We start from the raw sequence: 20039 nt of genomic DNA on the forward strand, positions 1-20039 counted from the left end.
TGAGTATACAGAGGCAATTCTACTGTCCTCTAATAATATAATTTGGGAACAATAATCTCTGACTTGGTTAAAGTCTCCATAGGGACCTGCTTCCCAGATTCCTAGACATCGTTACTTGTGACATCATACTTTTCAAAACTCGTGTTTCTGGAGGTGGATCTCACAAGAGGACGGATTCCACCCTGAACATGTGCCCGTGGCCCCCGGAAGACTACGGGATTGGAGAAGAATTCGTTTTTTTGGCCACATTTGATTCCTTCCATCTCGACACCACGGTAATGGTTTTCATCATAAGAGCCGGTGTTGCCGGGAGCCACACAATGGCTGACCCAGCATGGTTGAGGGACAGCTGCCCGGCATGCCTTGGGGTTGGTGATGGGTCAACCTGGAAAGAGACAGCCTGGCTTTAAGAACTGCACAGAAGCCCTTACGACAGTCCCATCAGGGCCTGCCTTCCACACCGGACTTGTCCTAGTGGATTCATAGCCCAGGAGGGAAGCTCCACGCAGACCTGATTACCAGGCTCCTCCTCTCGAGTTACTGCCCCGCAGTAGAGGGCGGAAAGTCCTTTAGCTCCTCCTTTTCCAGGTGCACCTCTGACACTTTGTTCATCTTGGTGAAGATCTGATTGATTTCTATGAAGGTCTTGGACTTGGTCTCGGGGACAACCAGGAAGATGTAGGTGGTGGTGAGAAGACATATCACAGCAAAAATGATAAAGCTGTAAGCTCCGAGGCCCACCTGTGGGAGGGGAGAGGGTTCACGTGCTTGAAAATGTTCTCGATTTACTACTTGAGTATTTTGTGCCTCTGGGGCCCCTGGGTCGCACTTACTTGAATGAATGGGAAGATCAAGCCCACAGTGAAGTTGGAGAGCCAGTGGACGCTGCCCCCCACCATGTAGGCGGCCGGCCGGGAGGACTGCAGGAAGATCTCGGTGATGAGCAGTGCGGGGATAGGACCTGGGGAAGAAGAGGAAGAGCTGTCTTCCCTGCCGGCCGAGCAAGCCCACAAAGGGTCCTGGAGCCCCTGCCCGTGGAAGGTTCCAGAGGCATCCGGCCCAAGGCGGAGCAGTGTGTCTCCAGGACTCCTGGTCTCGTGGAGAAGCAGTGTGAGAAGGCACCTAGCAAGAGTCGGGCACAACAGGCGACCTCCTGTGATGTCCCTAAAGGGGGCCCATGACCACCTGTAAGACTCTCTGTGCCAACCACATGGGCACCACGGTCCAGCCTACACAGGCTGCTTTACTGTCCTCGCTCTAGTCGTGCTCCGCCCAAACCCCTCTGCCACAAGAACACAGGCAGAGAAGCCATTTGGGCCGAATTCGCCCCTTCCTGGAGCCTCTCTAAGGAGCTCAGGCCAGAAGTTTCTAGGGCTGGTGGTATAGGAGGGGGCAGTGAAACCACAGAACCAGCTCTGGGGTACATACTGGGCCCAAGGGCATGTCCTGTGACATAGGAGATGACGCAGGCGATGCTGACGTAGGGCATCCAGGATATTGTGTCCTGTGGGGAGAAAACAGAGTTGGATCACACGTGGCAAAGCGGAGACAACCAGGGACGGGAGCGTCAGGACTCTCGGGTGCCAGAGGGCCAGTAGCTCTGCCTGGGTTGGGAAGGCGGGCGCCTGGCACCTCCTTCCACAAGCAGCGCCACCTGGATGCCCCTGGAATACCGGCTGGAAGTGGGTAATGCGCTGCTGGGGTGGGGATCGGGGCTGCACGTGATCCCCAGGCAGCGGACTCGCGCATGCGCACGAGGGCTCAAGGCACCCCCGGCCCCACCTTCCTCACCTGCAGAGCCAGGGCGGCCGTCAGCACGCAGCAGGCGGTGAAGCAGATGGAGAAGCCCAGGAGGAGCAGGACTCTCCTCCCCAGGAGCTCCACCACGAAAACCTGGAGGGAAAGGGTGAGGAAAAGTGGGAGGCTCAGCAGGCCCTGGCTGCCCCCCTGCCCAGCAGGCCCACTGCCCCTGTGCGCCCACCTGCCCGTGTGTGTGTGTGTGTGTGTGTGTGTGTGTGTGTCCTTGAATGGCCAGCGGGCCTCCTCACTGTGCAGTCCAGGGGCCCCTTTTGCCACGTGGTGGCCCTGGCACAGGTAGTGGTCCCCAGTGTGAGACGTTGGAGAAGAGCCACCTCTCATGGCGGCAGCTTCCGGAGTGGACGGTGGGGACGGGTCTCCATCTTTGAGGCCCCAGGCTGCCGCCCCCCCCCGCCCCCAAGAGACAGGCTGTCATCTGAGGACAGCCCAGAGGCTAGAGAGGAGGGGATCTAGGGGCACGTCGCCACCGAGATCCGGGCTCCTTCCTGGGCCAAGACTCCCCACTCTCAAGGTGCCCTCCATCTTTGGTGGCAGGCAGGGACTCGGCTCCCGGGGGCACTCACGGCGCAGACGGTCATCAGCACGTTGACCGCGCCTGTGCCCGCCGTCACATACTGGACATCCTGTGCTCTCACCCCAGCGCTCAGGTAGATCTGGTCTGCGTAGTAGTAGATCTGGAAGGCCACCCCCGAGGCTGGTGAGGCCGGCCGGGCCCCCTCGGCGAATCCCTCCCCGCCCCCGCCCCCGCCCCCGTGCCTTCCCGCTGCCCCGGCCCCGGCTGCCCTGGTACCGCGTTCACTCCCGACAGCTGCTGGCCGCCCATGAGGACGACGATGGAGATGACCTGCCACCGCAGGGACCTCATTCTGAGCAGCTTCAGCACGGAGATGAAGCCCGCAGCCTTCTCGGCCTTGTCCTCCTCCCGGATCTCCTGTATCTCGGCGTCCACGTCGTCCCAGCCGCGCAGCACCCTCAGCGCTGGGGGAGGGAGCAGAGGGGGCGCTGGGGGAGGAATCACGCAACCCACCGCCGCCCCCCCCCCCCGCGAAGATGCCGCAACCTGCGTCGTTGCTCCTGGTCTCCTGGGAAAGCCTTACCGCTTTTGGCAGCCGCTTCATCCTTCCTCTGAACGAGCAGGTACCTGGGGCTCTCCGGGAAGAAGGGCAACAGGAGCAGCTGCAGAGCCGCGGGGATCCCGGTCACCCCGAGGAGGACGGGCCAGCCTGCAAGGAAACCAGCCTTCCGTGAGAGCCGGCGCCCCAGCCTCCTCTCCTGCTGCTCTCCGCCTCCAGCCCCACGGAGCCGCTCTGGCCCACTATCCTGGCTGGTTTTCTTTGGAGCCGGAACACAGGCTGGGGGCCGGGGGTGGGGGCGGGGCCTTTATCTTTCTCACTCTTCTGTCCGCAGCGCCTAGGATGGTGCCTTACCAAGAGCGGACACTCTAACTACTTAGAGAATGGATGCTGATGAAGAGCCACTATCCACCTGTCAGATGACCAAAGTGAAAAATTCTGACAACACCAAGCACTGACGAGAATGTGGGCAGATGGGACGTGTCCACAGCGCTGTGTGGACACGTGGCATCTTTAGGGGACAGTCTGGCAGGAGCTAGTGCTGCTGGACACCCACATGCTCTAACCCAGCAGTCCCGCTCGGGAACGCATGCTGGGCCCCCGGGACACCGGAAGGACGAGGACAGAGCAGCACTGATTGTAGAAACAAAACCCAGAAACAAGGCGAATGTCCACACGGTAGAACGGATGCATAAATCATGGTTCATTCATAAGATGGAATTTTTTTTTTTTTTTTTTTTTGCCGTACGCGGGCCTCTCACTGTTATGGCCTCTCCCGTTGCGGAGCACAGGCTCCGGATGCACAGGCTCAGCGGCCATGGCTCACGGGCCCAGCCGCTCCGCGGCATGTGGGATCTTCCCAGACCGGGGCACGAACCCGTGTCCCTGCATCGGTAGGCAGACTCTCAACCACTGCACCACCAGGGAGGCCCCAATAAGATGGAGTTTTATACTGTGGTGAAAATGAAGCAAGTCAGGACAGGAGCCAATCCCACCAATGTGATGTTGGCTGCAGTGTAATTCCACACAATGTGGTTCCATTGTATTAAGTCCGGAAACAGGGAAAATTCACTCTATCTTCTAGAAAAGTGGTGAAACTCTTCTAGGGAAGAGCAAGGATGCGATGATCATAAATGTTGGCACAGTGGCTCCCTTTGGGGGCGGGAAGGCCGTGATTGAGGGGCGCGCAGGGGGCCGGCGTGGCTCTACTTCTGGACCCTTATATATGTTACATCACTCAATAAAAATGGTTGAATAAGTGAATGAGTGGTTCAGGCTCCTTCTAGGAGCTGTGAATGCCCGACTCACCCCCTTTTCTCCTATGCAGGAGGTGATAACTGCAGACATCTGTGTGCCAGGCACTAGAGTCTCATGGCTTTTCACATGTAGCCCACTTCCCCATCATAGCCATGTCAGGAGGCAGGTACCAGCATCAACCCCATGTTACACGTGCAAACACTGAGGCATGGAGGGCATGTAGCTCCCTTGCCCGAGATCAGTCATTTAGGAGCAAAGCTGAGATTCGAACTCAGACACATTGAACCTTGAATCCCCATCCTCCCAACCTTCTCCCACCTCTTGGCTCTGAAGCCAGGGCCTAGCTGATCCGGGTCCCGCTTCTAGCACCCTTGCACAGACTACAGCGAGTATGGACGTGCCATCTGCACGTGCCATTGCCATCTGCCCTCTGGCCCCCACCCCACCCCCTACACTGAAACTTTTCCCATGAGAGCTCAGTGACCCCTAACTGCCAATTCCAGACACCCTGTTCCGATCTTGACCCCCATGACTTCTGTGCAGCCTTTATGCTGTGACTGCCCACTCACTTCCAAGGACTCTGACACTCTTCTCTCTGGCCTTCCTTCCTTCCTTCTTCACTGAGCACCTAGTATGTGCCATGAATTTTGCTGGAGATTCAAAGATGAGGAAGGCCAAGCCCTGCCCTCCACACTCTTGTCTAGAGGAGGGTACCGATGGCTGAATAGTCACCATAAAGGATGGAGGGACAAAGTGAGAGTCCACCACAACACCTGCAGCTCCCTGCATGCACAAGGAACTTTATGCTTCCATCCCCTATGCCCACATCTGGAATGCTGGTCCTACCCACCCCCCCAAGCCCAGGCTGTCTCTGAGACCCCCTCCCTGGGTGGAACCAGGGCTCCCTCCCACACACCACAGAGCACCTCGCAGGTGCCAGGGATCCGTGGCTGTTTCTGGGTGCAGCTGGTTGGTTACGTGCCATCAGCGGGGGATAGGCACCTAGCTCCTCCACTCCTGGTCCCAGATCTTTACAAGGGCGATTGAAAGGTGGGACAGATGGTAGTTAAGCTCGGACTCAGGCCTGCACTGCCTGCATTTGTGTCCTAAGGAGACATTGGACATGTGATCCAACTTCTCTATGCCTCAGGTTCTGCACCTGTAAAATGGCTATAGTAACAGTACATGCTTCATAGGTTGTTTGGAGGATTAAATGGATTATATAAAAGACTTCGTGTCTGGCCCATACGTTTTGACTGGTGCTTTGTTAGCGGTGATTTCCCTTTCAGAGGTTCGAGACCCAAGACAAAAAAAAGGGAGGTCATGCAAGAACACTGACAGTTATGAGTTGCTGTGCACCTACTATGTGCCAGGCCCCTGGCTCTGGGGTGTGGGGGGGTGCGGCTCCGAAGTCTGGGTCTGGTGTGGATACTGGCCCTGAGACTCACCACCTCACCCACGGAGGCTGGGTCTTGTGACCCTCTTTCCTGGTCTGTGATGGGATGATCACGGGCCCCTGGGCAGCTGCATTGCTGGGAGGCTCCAGGGCAATGGTGCCGGAGGCCTTAAGCACAGAGCCTGGCACCCTGGTGGCCATCATTACCATGCCCCGGGTGCCTGTGTGACAGCCACCAAGCAACCAAGAGAAAGATAGCAGCACCTCCTGCGCCCTCACAACTCCCTCATCCGTGTCCCAAGAGGGACTAGAGAACGTCAGTCTGTCTGTCCCCACCAACTTGTTCAGGCCCGCTCTGGGCAACCTCCAGCTCAGCACTGTGGGGTCAGGGCTATGCGGGGGCCCCGTCGTTTAGAGAGAAAAGACCAGCTCATAGGAACGGGCTGGGGGTCTGAGGTGTCCTGAGCTCACCTTCTTCGTTTGCGAGGAGACTCCGAAGACCCAAGATCTGGGCCGCAAGGATGCCGACGGTGATGAAGAGCTGGGGCACCACGCCCAGGGCCCCCCTCAGGTTCTTAGGGGCCAGCTCCCCTAAGTACATAGGGACGACATTGGAAGACAGACCTGGGAGAGAGGGTGAAATAAAGACACCATCAGGAAACATTAATCTGGCAGGGATGAGCTGTCTTCAAACACATTTATTCTTCCTCAGCAATCGCATTCATTGGGCTGAAACTGTCTCAAAACTGCAGGAGTAAGCAAACAACCCCTCTTGCAATTCTTAGGCCTTTTAACTTTAAGAGAAAATAGTCTGACCAAAGAAGTTATGGACAGTACGTTTGCTTCCAGACTGGTGTCACGTGGGGACACAGGCCACCGGACCTCAGGTCTTCCCTCCTGATTGGCTTGGTCTCGGGGAGGAAAAGCCCAGGTGTGGTTAGACTCTCTCTCCTCTCTTGCTCCTTGTGGGGGAAACCTGTTAATAAAAGTCCAAGGACCCCTGCCCACCAGCTTTACCTTCTGAGACTGTATATTACATAATAAGCTGATGCATAGACATTGAAGCACAAGCTTTATTTGTCAGTAAGCTTTGAAAAATTAAATATATATTGTAGACTAACTGCATTCTGGGATTTGTGTAATGACTGAACTACTTCTGAATCCTCAATATTTGAACTTGTTGGTTTTCCCGTTTTACTGACATCTGACCCCCTTATGAATAGGTGAAACTTAATTTTATAGGCTCTAAAGTATTTTCACAGATATTATCCCATTTAGTTCTCCTAAGAGTCCAGTGAGAGGTTGGGGGTCTGGGAGGAAGGTCAGATGGGTTGTTACTGGTCCAAGTATCGCACATGGAGCCAGAGGCAAGCTGATGCTCAGAAAGACGTGGGGTCTGAGAGGGAGGCTGTGGCCAAGGGCAGACCAAGGGAGACAGTGTGGGGTGAGGGGAGGCTGGAGCTGCTGGTGATGGGAGGGTATTTTATAGCACTGAGATAAGAGGAAACTGATGGCCAAGTTTTCAAGCTCTGAAATTCTGCCCAAGGACATCCCTGCTTAGTATTTTATTATTATTATTTTTTGGCTTTTTTTTTTGACATCTTTATTGGAGTATGATTGCTTTACAATGTTGTGTTAGTTTCTGCTGTAAACAAAGTGAATCAGCTATACATATACATATATCCCTATATCTCCTCCCTCTTGCATCTCCCTCCCACCCTCCCTATCCCACCCCTCTAGGTGGTTGAAAAGCACCAAGCTGATCTCCCTGTGCTATGTGACTGCTTCCCACTAGCTATTTTACATTTGGTAGTGTATATATGTCCATGCCACTCTCTCACTTCGTCCCAGCTTACCCTTCCCCCTCCCCGTGTCCTCAAGTCCATTCTCTACGTCTGCATCTTTATTCCTGTCCTGCCCCTAGGTTCTTCAGAACCTTTTTTTTTCTTTTTTTTTTAGATTCCATATATATGTGTTAGCATACGGTATTTGTTTTTCTCTTTCTGACTTACTTCACTCTGTATGACAGACTCTAGGTCCATCCACCTCACTACAAATAACTCAATTTTGTTTCTTTCTATGGCTGAGTAATATTCCATTGAATATATGTGCCACATCTTCTTTATCGATTCATCTGTCAATGGACACTTAGGCTGCTTCCATGTCCTGGCTATTGCAAATAGAGCTGCAGTGAACATTGCGGTACATGGCTCTTTTTGAATTATGGTTTTCTCAGGGTATATGCCCAGTAGTGGGATTCTGCTTAATATTTTAAAAGGGGCATCACAGTTCATTAATTAATACCAATTCTTTCTGATTTTCAGACAAAGAGGGACAGTATTTAGAGCAGCTCTTAGGTGTCTTGTGTGGTGGATGGGGGGGACCCTGCAGGCCCAGTGCCCAAAGGGCTATGGAGAAAGCGAGGCCCTCGTGTTGCCTGGTCACCATTCAGGCCCTGGGGGCCGCTTCTCAAGGCCAAGTGCTTCTGAACTTAGGTAAGAGCAACACTGGAGAGACAAACACCAGGAGGTTTGTGAAGAGATGGGATTCCCTTCATGTTGGTGAACAGTCTCATTCTGTCTTAAAAACAACTCCACGGGGCAACCCCCGGCCAGCCTGTTCTGACACCAAAATCAGAGAAGCAGCTTTTTTTTTTTTTTTTTTTTTTGCGGTACACGGGCCTCTCACTGCCATGGCCTCTCCCGCTGCGGAGCACAAGTTCCGGACACGCAGGCTCAGCGGCCATGGCTCATGGGCCCAGCCGCTCCGCGGCATGTGGGATCCTCCCAGACCCGGGCACGAACCTGCGTCCCCTGCATCAGCAGGCGGACTCTCAACCACTGCGCCACCAGGGAAGCCCGGAGAAGCAGCTTTTAAAGTTTAAATTCCATTAGTGAAAGTCTGAAGTGTTCTTATCAAAGATGTTGACTAACAGCAAACCAGCAAACTGAGCATCTGGGGGTCCAAGCTGCATTGACCCTGAACCCCCTTGGTCAGAGTGGCCGTTTACTTCGTTTTTAGGGTGTCTAAGTACCACGGGGCTTGATGACACCCTTTCCTGACTTTTCAGGAAATATGTGAAGGAATGAGCAGGAAATAGATTAGGCTTCTGCTGGAGTTCTTCAAGTATGACCTGAAGACACAGGGGATTCCTGATACCTTTCAGGGGGTCTGTGAGATCAAAACTGTTTTCAGAACCGTCCTGAGATGTTACTTGTCCTTTTCATTCTCGTTCCCCGACCAGTTTTCCAGAGATCACATGCCCTCTGACATCACACCAACATCACACATCAACCAAGCAGGTTTGAGAGTCTGGCTGTCTTCTGTTAAGCCAGACATTCAAGAGATTTGCAAAAATGTAAAGCAATACCACTAAATTTTTTTGTTTTAGAAAATAGAATTATTTTCATAAAGACATGTAATGGGCTTATTATTGCTATCTTAAAATGAATTAATACATTTCTTGGTTGCAATTTCTAACATGGTAAATATTGATCAGTATAACGCATACGAGCTCCTTAGAACCCTCAACAATTTTAAGAGTGTAAAGGGGTCCTGAGGCCAAAAAGTTTGAGAACTGTTGACCAGAAGTCATGCTTATTTAAAAGCAAAGGTAGGTTGGGAATTCCCTGGCGGTCCAGTGGTTAGGACTCCGTGCTTTCACTGCTGAGGGCCTGGGTTCAATCCCTGGTTGGGGAATTAAGATCCGGAAAGCTGTGTGGCATGGCCAAAAAAAAAAAAAAAAAAAACAAAGGTTGGGATGTTAAACTGTGATTTTTCTATTGGAGCCTAACATTTCTTTCTTGGAACCAACTCTGAATTGTTGGCTGTCAGTAGAAACATGACAGCACCTGCCCACTGCAGACAACTTCCAGGAATCGTCCATTTTTCATAAAGCTGAGCCTGGCTGCAGGGAAAAACTGCAGGAGCAGGGCCAGGCACCTCGGGACTCCTGGCCAGACGGTAGATAAATGTCCAGGTGCTCTCAGGGAAAGCTAGAATGAATGAAGTTTGCCAGGGGGCCCATCAGTCCCTCCTTGAGGTGACCTCTTCTGTCTTCGGGAATCTTGTTTTCCTCTTCATCTCCCCAGCCCTGCAATCCCTCGCCACTTTCCCCAATACCAGGCTCCTTGCTGTCTCCTCTGCTGTCAGTAAACTCCAGGGAAGGGGTTTGCTGACATCCGGCCAAATTATCCCTTCTTCATCCCCATCCCTGTGTTTGGAAGGAGAACGAGTCACTTGACAATGCCACAGCCTGGTGGGGGGCGAGTGAAGCGCCCAGGGTGCAGCATTTCCAGGGGCGCTTACCCTTGGGGGCCCACCCTGCAGTGCACGGCCCCAAGAGTGGGCACCTCGCTTGCCTCAATGGCCCTGGCCCTTCTGCCTACAGAGGAAGCCAACCTGGAGGAAGGCCACAGCATGGCTGAACCACGTCTCTTCAGTCTGAAGCCATCATGGGGGAATTTTCTATAACCAGGGAAACTCAGCCTGGGCAGAATGGCTTTGGAGAGGTTACTACCGTTAACTCTTTTCTGGGAGAGGGATTCATGCATTTGATAATTTCTCAAGCTTTTTTGACCACAACTCACGGTGCAAAATACAGAAATACATTTTACATCCAACTTGGTTCTCACATATGTATAAAGATGAAGAACTGAAACAACGTTTCAAAAGACAATCCTTATCTTTACTACATGTGACACAGTCTACCCTAGTTAAAAACAACAAAAAAGAAAATACTGTTTGCTAAACAGATGTCACTACCCACCAACTGATCCTGAGACAGGCTGGGATCTGGGACACTTTGCTGTAGTGTTTGCACCTGGACAAACATCTCCTTGAGCAACAAGCTACAGAGAAACTATAAGGGACTAAAAATAACTGTGTGCATGTGCAGTTGGGGCAAATAATGGACAAAAAGATACAAAAAGACCAAAGAAAACCCAACTGTCACCTCTGAAGAGCCAGGAGAAAACACTAGATGTCTTGAGCAAAAGCAGTGTACTGCGCATGCCCCCTGCACTCAACAGCATAAAGGGGTGGGCAAAACACCTAAGCCACCCCTCTGGCCTGATACCTGGACACACCTCTTCCCTCACCCCATCTAAGGAACGAGCTCGCCCCCCCCCCCACTCTGGGAGTGAGCAAGGGAACCTGTTACTTGTTTTTGCTCCCTCCTGCGGCCACAGGGGCCCCAACAAATCCTTGCCTGAATTTCTTGTCTGGCCTCTAGTCAATTTCTGTTGATTGGGGAAGGCCAAGAACCCTGGTCAGTATCAGTCCCGACCTGCAGTTTAGAAAATATTGAGATTAAGGACTGGTTGGAAGGACCAGTCCCGTCCTAAGATTCTGTATCTCAGTCTTTCAAAGAACAGCTTTCTTCACAGGAAACTCCACAGTGAAGATCTGCCCGCCGTCCACACACATCCCTATAACGCAGGGGCTTAAGCGTCTACCCATAGCAGAGGTGTAGGAACAGCTTGAACCTATATGCTTCAGAGACCCCAAATTGGTTCAGACCCCAGGTGCCTGTTCTCCCCCCTCTGACCATCCCGAATCACAGAATGGTTTACCTGCACATATTCCCACCAAAAGTCTGGCCACAATTATCATCTCAAATGACCTGGCAACTTCACTGCATCCCATTAAGATCGCAGGCACGATGGAAAAGATGTTGTTGAACAGCAAGGTTCCTTTTCTGCAGAGGACAAAATACCAGTTGGTTTGGTTTAAGGATTTGCCACTCCTTTAACAAATGTTTGCTGAGCATCTACTCAGTTACAGCAGTTGCTGTTGTGTTGTTTGATTTGCTGTTGACCTAAGATGGATACAGGTCCAGTGCATGGCCTGGTGTGGGAATATTCTCTGTGGGAGCAGATATAAATGACCCCAATGCAGAGGGCATCAGTAGTGGGGAACAGAGGGAAAGGCTCGCATATTACAATACAGTAAAGGGTTCTGCAACCATAAACTAACATGATTTTAGTGTAATCTTGAAACCCAGACTGGATGAGGACATTAAAGGAAAGGTTTAGGCCAATCTCACCTATCAACATAGATGTGAAAATCCTAAATGAAATATTAGCCAATTGAATTCAACAGCATATATAAGAATCTTTCAAGGTTAAAAACACCATATTAAAGATTGTACTGGGGAAAAATATAGGATTATCAATTGAAGTAGCAAAACAAGTCAATAAAATTTGATATCCATCATGATTTTAAAAAAAACCTTAACAGGGCTTCCCTGGTGGCGCAGTGGTTGAGAGTCCGTCTGCCGATGCAGGGGACATGGGTTCGTGCTCCGGTCCGGGAAAATCCCACATGCCGTGGAGTGGCTGGGCCCGTGAGCCATGGCTGCTGAGCCTGCGCATCTGGGGCCTGTGCTCCGCAATGGGAGAGGCCACAACAGTGAGAGGCCCGTGTACCGCAAAACAAACAAAAAAACAAAAAAAACCTTAACAAACTATAAAAATGAGGGAACTTATGTAAGCTGATAAAGGGTATCTCCTGAAAACCTATTAAAAAATCAAACTTAGTAAAACTTACAAAGCAGTCCAATTTAAGTCAAGACTGGAGTTGGATTTGGGCCCTGGAGAGCCAGACAAAGGCAAAGGGAAAGTTTCTCTGGAGAAGCCCCTCCCATTGGGCTCCCCAGGAGTCTACCAGCCAGGGACCCCCACCCCATGAGATGAAGCATCACCATTACAGGACACACAAGACAATCCACCACCTGCAAGAGGCTGCACATACAAACAGCACAGCTTCAGACAACAGGATTAGATAGAAGCCATAAAATATGTTTTAAATGAGTAGTGTCATAAAATAAGGAATCAAAAGGGTACTATAGAAAGAACAAGAACATACATAAAACAGAACTATCCAAAACAATAGCAAAAAAGATAGATTTTTTTTTTTTTTTTTTTTTTTTTTTGCAGTACGTGGGCCTCTCACTGTTGTGGCCTCTCCCCTTGCAGAGCACAGGCTCCGGACGTGCAGGCTCAGCGGCCATGGCTCACGGGCCCAGCCGCTCCGCGGCATGTGGGATCTTCCCGGACCGGGGCACGAACCCGTGTCCCCTGCATCAGCAGGCGGACTCTCAACCACTGCGCCACCAGGGAAGCCCAAAAAAGATAGATTTTAAAAGCAAATGAATAAAACTTAGAAATGAAAAATATAGTCATTGAAATAAAAATGTAGTAGGTGAATTGCAGCTAAGGAAAGAATTAATGAATAGGAAGGCATACCTGAGGAAGTTACATGGAAAGCAACACAGAGAGAGAGAGAGAAGATGGGAAGTATGACAGATTAAGTTAGGGAGGATTGTAACAGCACTAGTCACAGTGGCCAGACGGTGGAAGCGACCCAGACGTCCATCGACAGATGACTGGATAAGCTGAATGCAGTGCATGCATACAACAGAGTATTATTCAGCCTGAAAAAGGACAGAGATTCGGACATGTGCTACAATATGAATGCACCTTGAGGGCATTAGGCTAAGGGAGATAACCCAGTCACAAAAGGACAAATCTTGTAGGATTCATTCATATAAGGTCCTTAGAGTAGTCAAATGCACAGAGACAGAAAGTTGATTGGTGAGTTACAGGAAGACAAGAAAGGGGAGCTATTGTTTAATGGGTACATGGTGTCTGTTTTTTTTTTTTTTTTTTTTTGCGGTACACAGGCCTCTCACCGTTGTGGCCTCTCCCATTGCGGAGCACAGGCTCCGGACGCACAGGCTCAGCGGCCATGGCTCACAGGCCCAGCCGCTCCGCAGCATGTGGGATCCTCCCAGACCGGGGCATGGACCCTTGTCCCCTGCATCGGCAGGTGGACTGTCAACTGCTGCGCCACCAGGGAAGCCCCGGTGTCCGTTTATATGAGATGAAAAGTTATAGAGATGGGTGGTGGTGATGGTTGCACAACAGTGTGAATGTACTTAATGCCAAAAACCTGTACACTGGACTTCCCTGGTGGTGCAGTGGTTAAGAAGCCACCTGCCAATGCAGGGGACACGGGTTCGAGCCCTGGTCCGGGAAGATCCCACATGCCGCGGAGCAACTAAGCCCCTGCGCCACAACTTCTGAGCCTGCGCTTTAGAGCCCGTGAGCCACAACTACTGAGCCCGCATGCCACAACTACTGAAGCCCAGGTGCCTAGAGCCCGTGCTCCACAACAAGAGAAGCCACTACAGTGAGAAGCCCGCGCACCACAGCGAAGAGTAGCCCTCGCTCACCGCAACTAGAGAAAAGCCTGCACGCAGCAACAAAGACCCAATACAGCCAAATAAATAAATAAATAAATAAATAAATTAAAAAAAAAACCTGTACACTTAAAAGTTGGTTAAAATTGTAAATTTTATGTTATGTATGTTTACCACACTTTTATTTATTTATTTATTTATTTATTTTTAATTTTTTTTTTTTTTTGCGGTACGCGGGCCTCTTACTGTTGTGGCCTCTCCCGTTGCAGAGCACAGGCTCCGGACGCGCAGGCTCAGCAGCCATGGCTCACGGGCCCAGCCGCTCCGCAGCATGTGGGATCTTCCCGGACTGGGGCACGAACCCGTGTCCCCTGCATCGGCAGGCGGACTCTCAACCACTGCGCCACCAGGGAAGCCCCCACACTTTTATTTTTTGACGCACCGTGCCACTTGTGGGATCTTAGTTCCCTGACCACGGATCAAACCCGGGCCCTGGCAGTGAAAGCGTGGAGTCCTAACCACTGGACCGCCAGGGAATTCCCACCACAACTTTTGAAAAATAGCTTTTTAAAGAAGTCTTTTTACAGACAACAACAACAAGAACAAAGGCACGGAGGAACTTCCAGAAGAATATAGAAAATGGAGGAGAGAAAATATCTGTAGAAATGATGGCTGAAAACTTTCCAGAACTGATGACAAAGACATGAAACCTCAGACAAGGAACTGCCATGAGTTCTGGGATAAATAAATCAGCCATAGCTTGCTCACAAAAGGGAAGATTCAACAGTGTAAGGATGTTTAGTTTTTCCTCCAATTAAATGATAAATCCAAATCAATTCCAAGCAGAATCCTTTTTCAGGGATTTCGATAAGCTGATTTTTAAATTAACACAGAAGACTAAAGGAACATGAATAACTAAGATAAATTTGAAAGCAAGTGATTTTTTACATGGAAAAAAATTAAAATAAAATTGGCCTTCCCTCTCCACTCACCTACTAAATACAAAATAAAATTCCAGATCTATTTGGGAAAGACAAAATTGAAAAATTATTTTTTTAATTATAGAAGATTATCCTTATGACGCCTGGTAGGGAAGACTCTCTTAAGACACAAAAAGCAAAAATCATAGATGAGTTAAATGTGACCAGTTGAACATTTAAAGATTTTGTATCAAAAAGATACTACATGTACAATTAAAAATAAAGCAACAGGGCTTCCCTGGTGGCGCAGTGGTTAAGAATCCGCCTGCCAATTCAGGGGACACGGGTTCGATTCCTGGTCTGGGCAGATCCCACATGCCGTGGAGCAACTAAGCTCATGTGCCACAACTACTGAGCCTGCGCTCTAGAGCCTGCAGGCCACAACTACCGAACCCACGTGCCACAACTACTGAGCTCGCATGCCTAGAGCCCATGCTCCACAACAAGAGAAGCCACAGCAATGAGAAGCCTGCGCACCGCAACAAGAGTAGCCCCCACTCGCCGCAACTAGAGAAAGCCCGCGTGCAGTAATGAAGACCCAACAAGCCAAAAAAATAAATAAAATAAATAAATTTAAAATAATAAATAAATAAAGCAACGGATTGAGAAGACATGTGCCGGATACAACAGAGTACAGTGTGGACGTTACTTGGCACGATGTGCTCAGAAGTGAAATTTCCTCCCAGCACCGTCTGTGCCTCTTTTTCCCATGTGTGAAAAGGGAATGGGGCTTTTGTAAGGATTAGTGCAATTAATATCCCCTAAAAGCACTTCGGATAGAGCCCGGCAAGTAGGAACCCATCAATTAATTGTTAGCTGCTACTGATATTTAAAGAACATTGATAAATCTTTAAGAAAACCACAAACAACTGAATAGCATTTATCACATTTTCAGGTGGACTAGCAACTGTCAGCTCCATCTTCAGACCAGACGGCTAGTCCTTCACTCAAGGAGAAGCATCCTGCAGATCTGTGACTTGACTGATGTTCTGCCCACCGGTGGCCCACAGGGAGAACTGTGCGTTCAACACCAACCTCCCAGCAAGACTTCAGGCGCAGCTTGTATGTTTCTATTCTCAGATTCTTTTTGAAAAAGACTGGAGAAGGAACCAAGGTCTGGGGTCTGGCCTTGAGCTCACTAGATTTGTGGCTGAGAACGGGCACTTTACCTCAACCCGCCTCCGTGTGCCCATCCTCGAAGGGAGGGGGTTGGAGGGGAAGAACTCTTAAATACTGTTCATAACAAGGCTGCTGGCTCTCCCATGCCCATGGAATTTACCAGGGGGGTGGGAGGGCTTAAGGACCTTTCTTGGAATCAAATACAGAATCTCTAATGCTTCTAGAATTAGGGGCAAAGATTTAAGCTCTGCTTTTGCCATTGATGACACTCACAGTGAGGGTCTCCCTGGGACCACGCGGTCTCACACTGAAGGGCTTGACATTAATCTCAGCCATTTCAGAGTTTTACAGGAATTTAATTTGGGCTACGTTTTGCATATAACTGGATTCCAAGGTAAAAGAACAGAGCAGTTAGCTTGTGTTCATTTAGGAAGCAGAGTTCAGGAACATCAGTCTATGGTCTACATTGGGCCTGATGTCTTGGCCATGCCATCTGGCATTTGACTCTTCTAAAGGCCAAAAGGACGTTCTGGAAAGGACGATTTCAAGGCAAGAGAGGGTGAGAGCGGGAGTGAGTCCTGATCTCTGAAGCACTCTCTGCTCTCTCCATGGCCACCCCAGACCCTGAGACCCATCACCCCCACCCAACTCCAGCCCTGAGACCTTCGTTGCCTAAGTCCCCAAACACTTGGTCAATGTCTGATCTTCTTAACCACATTAGGAAACAAAAATCATCACAGCAATCATTACCTGGTTTTAGGATAATGATTTCTGCTTTAGGCCCAGGTTTTAAACTCTGATGGGGTCTATGAGTTTCAGGGAGTTGAACATTCACCTTCCCTTACCTGCCTAATTTATTCACCAAGGGGCCGACCATGAGGGAGCCGAGGAAGCCTCCGAAGGGAAACATGGACACAGAAACCGACCACAGCAAGGTCAAGGAAAATTCGCTTATGTATTCACTGATTCTGTCATAGTAGGTCTCGTTATAAAATGCTTTCATGAGCTGGAGAGCAAAGCAAAACAGAACACCAAAATAATTTGAGCTGGTTTTGCAGAAAGAACAGTGTACGTTGTTGGGCCACCCAATGGGATGATCTGGGCACATGAACATCAACCCGATTAAGTGGAGGAGAGTGAGTGAAGATTAACAGCAATTAGCAGGGGGCACCCACGCCGGGGTAGGCGGCTGGGAGGCCTCTGATGGGCAAGCTGCCAGGGATGTTTCTTTTTTTTTTCTTTAAAGAATTTGGTTGGTTCTCTTTATTGTTTATTTATTTATTTGGCCACGCCCCGCAGCATGTGGGATCTTAGTTTCCCGACAAGGGATCGAACCTGTGCCCCCTGCAGTGGACGCTTGGAGTCTTAACCACTGGACCACCAGGGGAGTCCCTGCCCAGGATGTTTCTAACCCCAGAAAGGAATGACTCCAGGCTTCCAATCATGGAATCAATGTTGGATGATCCTGGCCCCTCCAGACTCTGCTATGGATTACAAGGCTGCAGAAGATCAGAGTGCCCCCAAACTTACCCCCCACCCCTGGAGGCCAGCCCACCATGTGTCCAGCCAGGCCTGGCTCTCCACGAGAACCTGGTGTGTCCCCATGACCCTGTGCCTGCAAGTCCCTTGGGCTTGTGCTGTTTATTTCTTGGGTTCCCCCACCCTTCACTTGAGGTCCCACTGTGTGCCCTCAGCGTCTGTACAGTCCCACCCTAGTGGCCACCCGGGCACGGACTGCTCCAAACCCCCCTCCCTGTTCCTGGGGGGCTGCATCTCGCCCACCATAGCGACCTACCTTGGCAGGGGAGTTAATAGCAGCCACGTTGTACCCATACTGGAAGGATGACCCAAAGGCAGCTATCAGCGTCGCCAAAGCAAGCACTGGCGTCAGCCTCTGCAGGAGGAGAGATCACGGCTTTAGGTAAGGAAGCAACCCGGGGTTCCAGGGAGCTCCTGATTTACTCAGAGTCTTGCAGAAAGATGGATGTAATGGGATCTGAAGATCCGTGGTCTTTCAACCACTCCATGTCTGGAAACCTACCCTCCATGCACCTTGGGTGGAGCAGGTTTCGTTAACGGTAGCACTTAAGCCTGGATAATCCTTTGTTGGGGGAGGCTGTCCTGTGTGCACCGTAGAGACACCTCTCACCCCATCTGTGACAACCTAAATGTCTCCAGACATTGCTAAATGTCCCTGGGGGCAGGTGGGGAATCGCCCCTGGGTGAGAATCACTGGGTCTCAACAAAACCGAAGGGTCACCCCCTCCAACCCTCCACCTAATGTCTGAGCTGCTTCTGTGACATTCCTGCCGCGGGACTGCCTCTGCTGATTGCAGCAAATGCACTCAGGCACTGCCTCAAACACAAACCCCCCAAAAAATCAGAGAGAAAATGTGAAAATTTTTAATTATTTAGGGCCACTGACTAACTTCCTTTAGCCTCTGGACTGCTGCTCTAAGAGGCAGAAGGCACAGTGAAAGAAATATTTAAATATAGATTTCTGGGGACTCTTACACACATTCTGTGACGATATCCCCCTTGACACCTGGGTAACTGAACACTGATTTAAGACCATCTTTAATGACACGTGGGAATTCATTAGTAAAAGAATGAAAATTGGGAGAAAAATAAAAGTGGAAAGAGCTTTGCTCTTAGAATCTATGGATCTCAGTTTGAATTTGCTCACAGCCACTTTGTGGCTTAATTTCTGTGATCTTCAGTTTCCTCATCTTTAGGGTTAGGATAATAACACCTCTCGGAGTTATTGCAAGGATTAATTATGGAAGCGTCTAGCTGTGGAGGTGAATCCACTGACTGGAGTGGGCCTGGGCTCTCTGAACCCACCATTGACACCCTTCACCCTGTACTACAACCGAGGTCCCCATCACATGAGACTCAGCCCCTCTGGTGGCGAGCTGAGGTCCTCATGTCTCCCCTGGGCAGCATCCCTCCAATCTAAGGGGGAACCTCTTGAGAGAGGCAAGTAGGAGCAGGACAGGCAGAGAAACAGTGGGCACCTGGGCCTTGCCTCATGCCGGGGGGGACCGCTGAGCTAGTGACCCCCTCCCCGACCCCACAGAGCAGGTGCAGGACCCGCAGGAGTCCTGGTCAAGAGCAGAACCGCAAGTGAAACTTTGCCCGTCTCCTCTTCCACTAAATAACTAACAAATGCTTAATTCACAGGAAGTTTCTGGTAAAGATGATAAGAGCCACAGACAAGGCAGCCTATCAAGGAGCAGCGGGCTCTGGTTTCCAGTCTCTCCTCAGGCCCCACCACCCCCGCGGGCCAGGGGGGCAGCAGGTGACGGAAGTTGGGGGAGCAGGGGATGGTGCCCAGGAGGGGAGGCGGGTTCCAGGGCTGTTGCTACACCGTGTTTTCTAAAGTCAGGGGGTACGCAAGTAAGCATACCCACCCCACCCCCAAAACCCCACCCAGGAGGTAGCATAGGGCCAACCATGTCACACTTCACCTCCTGAAGCGCTCTGGGTGTTCATTCATTCATTCACACATTGAGCACCCACTGTGAGCCAGCCAAGGCTCTAGGTTCTAGCTACTAGGGATATAGTGGAGAAGAAAACAAAGATCCCTGCCCTGTAGCTGTCCTATTGCTTGATTCGGTGGAAGGAAAGAAGGAAGGAGGAGAGAGAGGGAGGGAGGGAGGGAGGAAGGAAAAAAAGGTTGATTAAGGGCTTCCCTGGCGGCGCAGTGGTTGAGAGTCCGCCTGCCGATGCAGGGGACACGGGTTCGTGCCCTGGTCAGGGAAGATCCCACATGCCGCGGAGCGGCTGGGCCCATGAGCCATGGCTGCTGAGCCTGCGCATCCGGAGCCTGTGCTCCGCAACGGGAGAGGCCACAACAGTGAGAGGCCCGCGTACCGCAAAAAAAAAAAAAAAGTTGATTAAAATTTCTCCGCTTCTAATTCCCTTCCCAGTAAATGATAAACTATAAATGCACCAGGCTTCATTCATACTGCAGGTGGAACTCCAACATTCTGCTTTGATGGGTCCTAAGGTTTGAAGTCCTTAGCAAAGCTCAGTGGGGGAGCTGGCTGGTGCCCCGGGGCTCATGACCCAGACGGGGGGCATCCTGCCAGGTACGTGGATAGACAGCTCTCTGACTGCTTTTATGGGATCCTAGCAAAAATTATCAGAGACCTCACGCTGTAGAGTGTCTAAGCCTAGAGCACATAATT

At 50.7% G+C, this 20039-nt stretch overlaps 1 protein-coding gene across 1 annotated transcript in view; it reads right to left on the reverse strand.

Moving 5' to 3' along the window:
• The window catches only part of SLC2A5 (solute carrier family 2 member 5), a gene marked incomplete at its 5' end in the record, with an annotated part of 35295 nt that continues 15256 nt past the window's right edge, over positions 1–20039 (reverse strand). The window contains 12 exons of the mRNA XM_082616104.1: positions 1–385; positions 512–741; positions 834–961; positions 1429–1504; positions 1792–1893; positions 2382–2492; positions 2609–2796; positions 2916–3041; positions 6016–6168; positions 11118–11242; positions 16692–16852; positions 17642–17740. Coding sequence (XP_082472230.1) covers positions 538–741; positions 834–961; positions 1429–1504; positions 1792–1893; positions 2382–2492; positions 2609–2796; positions 2916–3041; positions 6016–6168; positions 11118–11242; positions 16692–16852; positions 17642–17740 — 1473 coding nt within the window. The 3' untranslated portion in view covers positions 1–385; positions 512–537. The remainder of the gene's footprint in view (positions 386–511; positions 742–833; positions 962–1428; positions 1505–1791; positions 1894–2381; positions 2493–2608; positions 2797–2915; positions 3042–6015; positions 6169–11117; positions 11243–16691; positions 16853–17641; positions 17741–20039) is intronic.

The sequence above is a fragment of the Mesoplodon mirus genome (genome assembly GCF_964341445.2).
Source record: "Mesoplodon mirus genome assembly, chromosome: 3".
NCBI classification, from domain to species: domain Eukaryota; kingdom Metazoa; phylum Chordata; class Mammalia; order Artiodactyla; family Ziphiidae; genus Mesoplodon; species Mesoplodon mirus.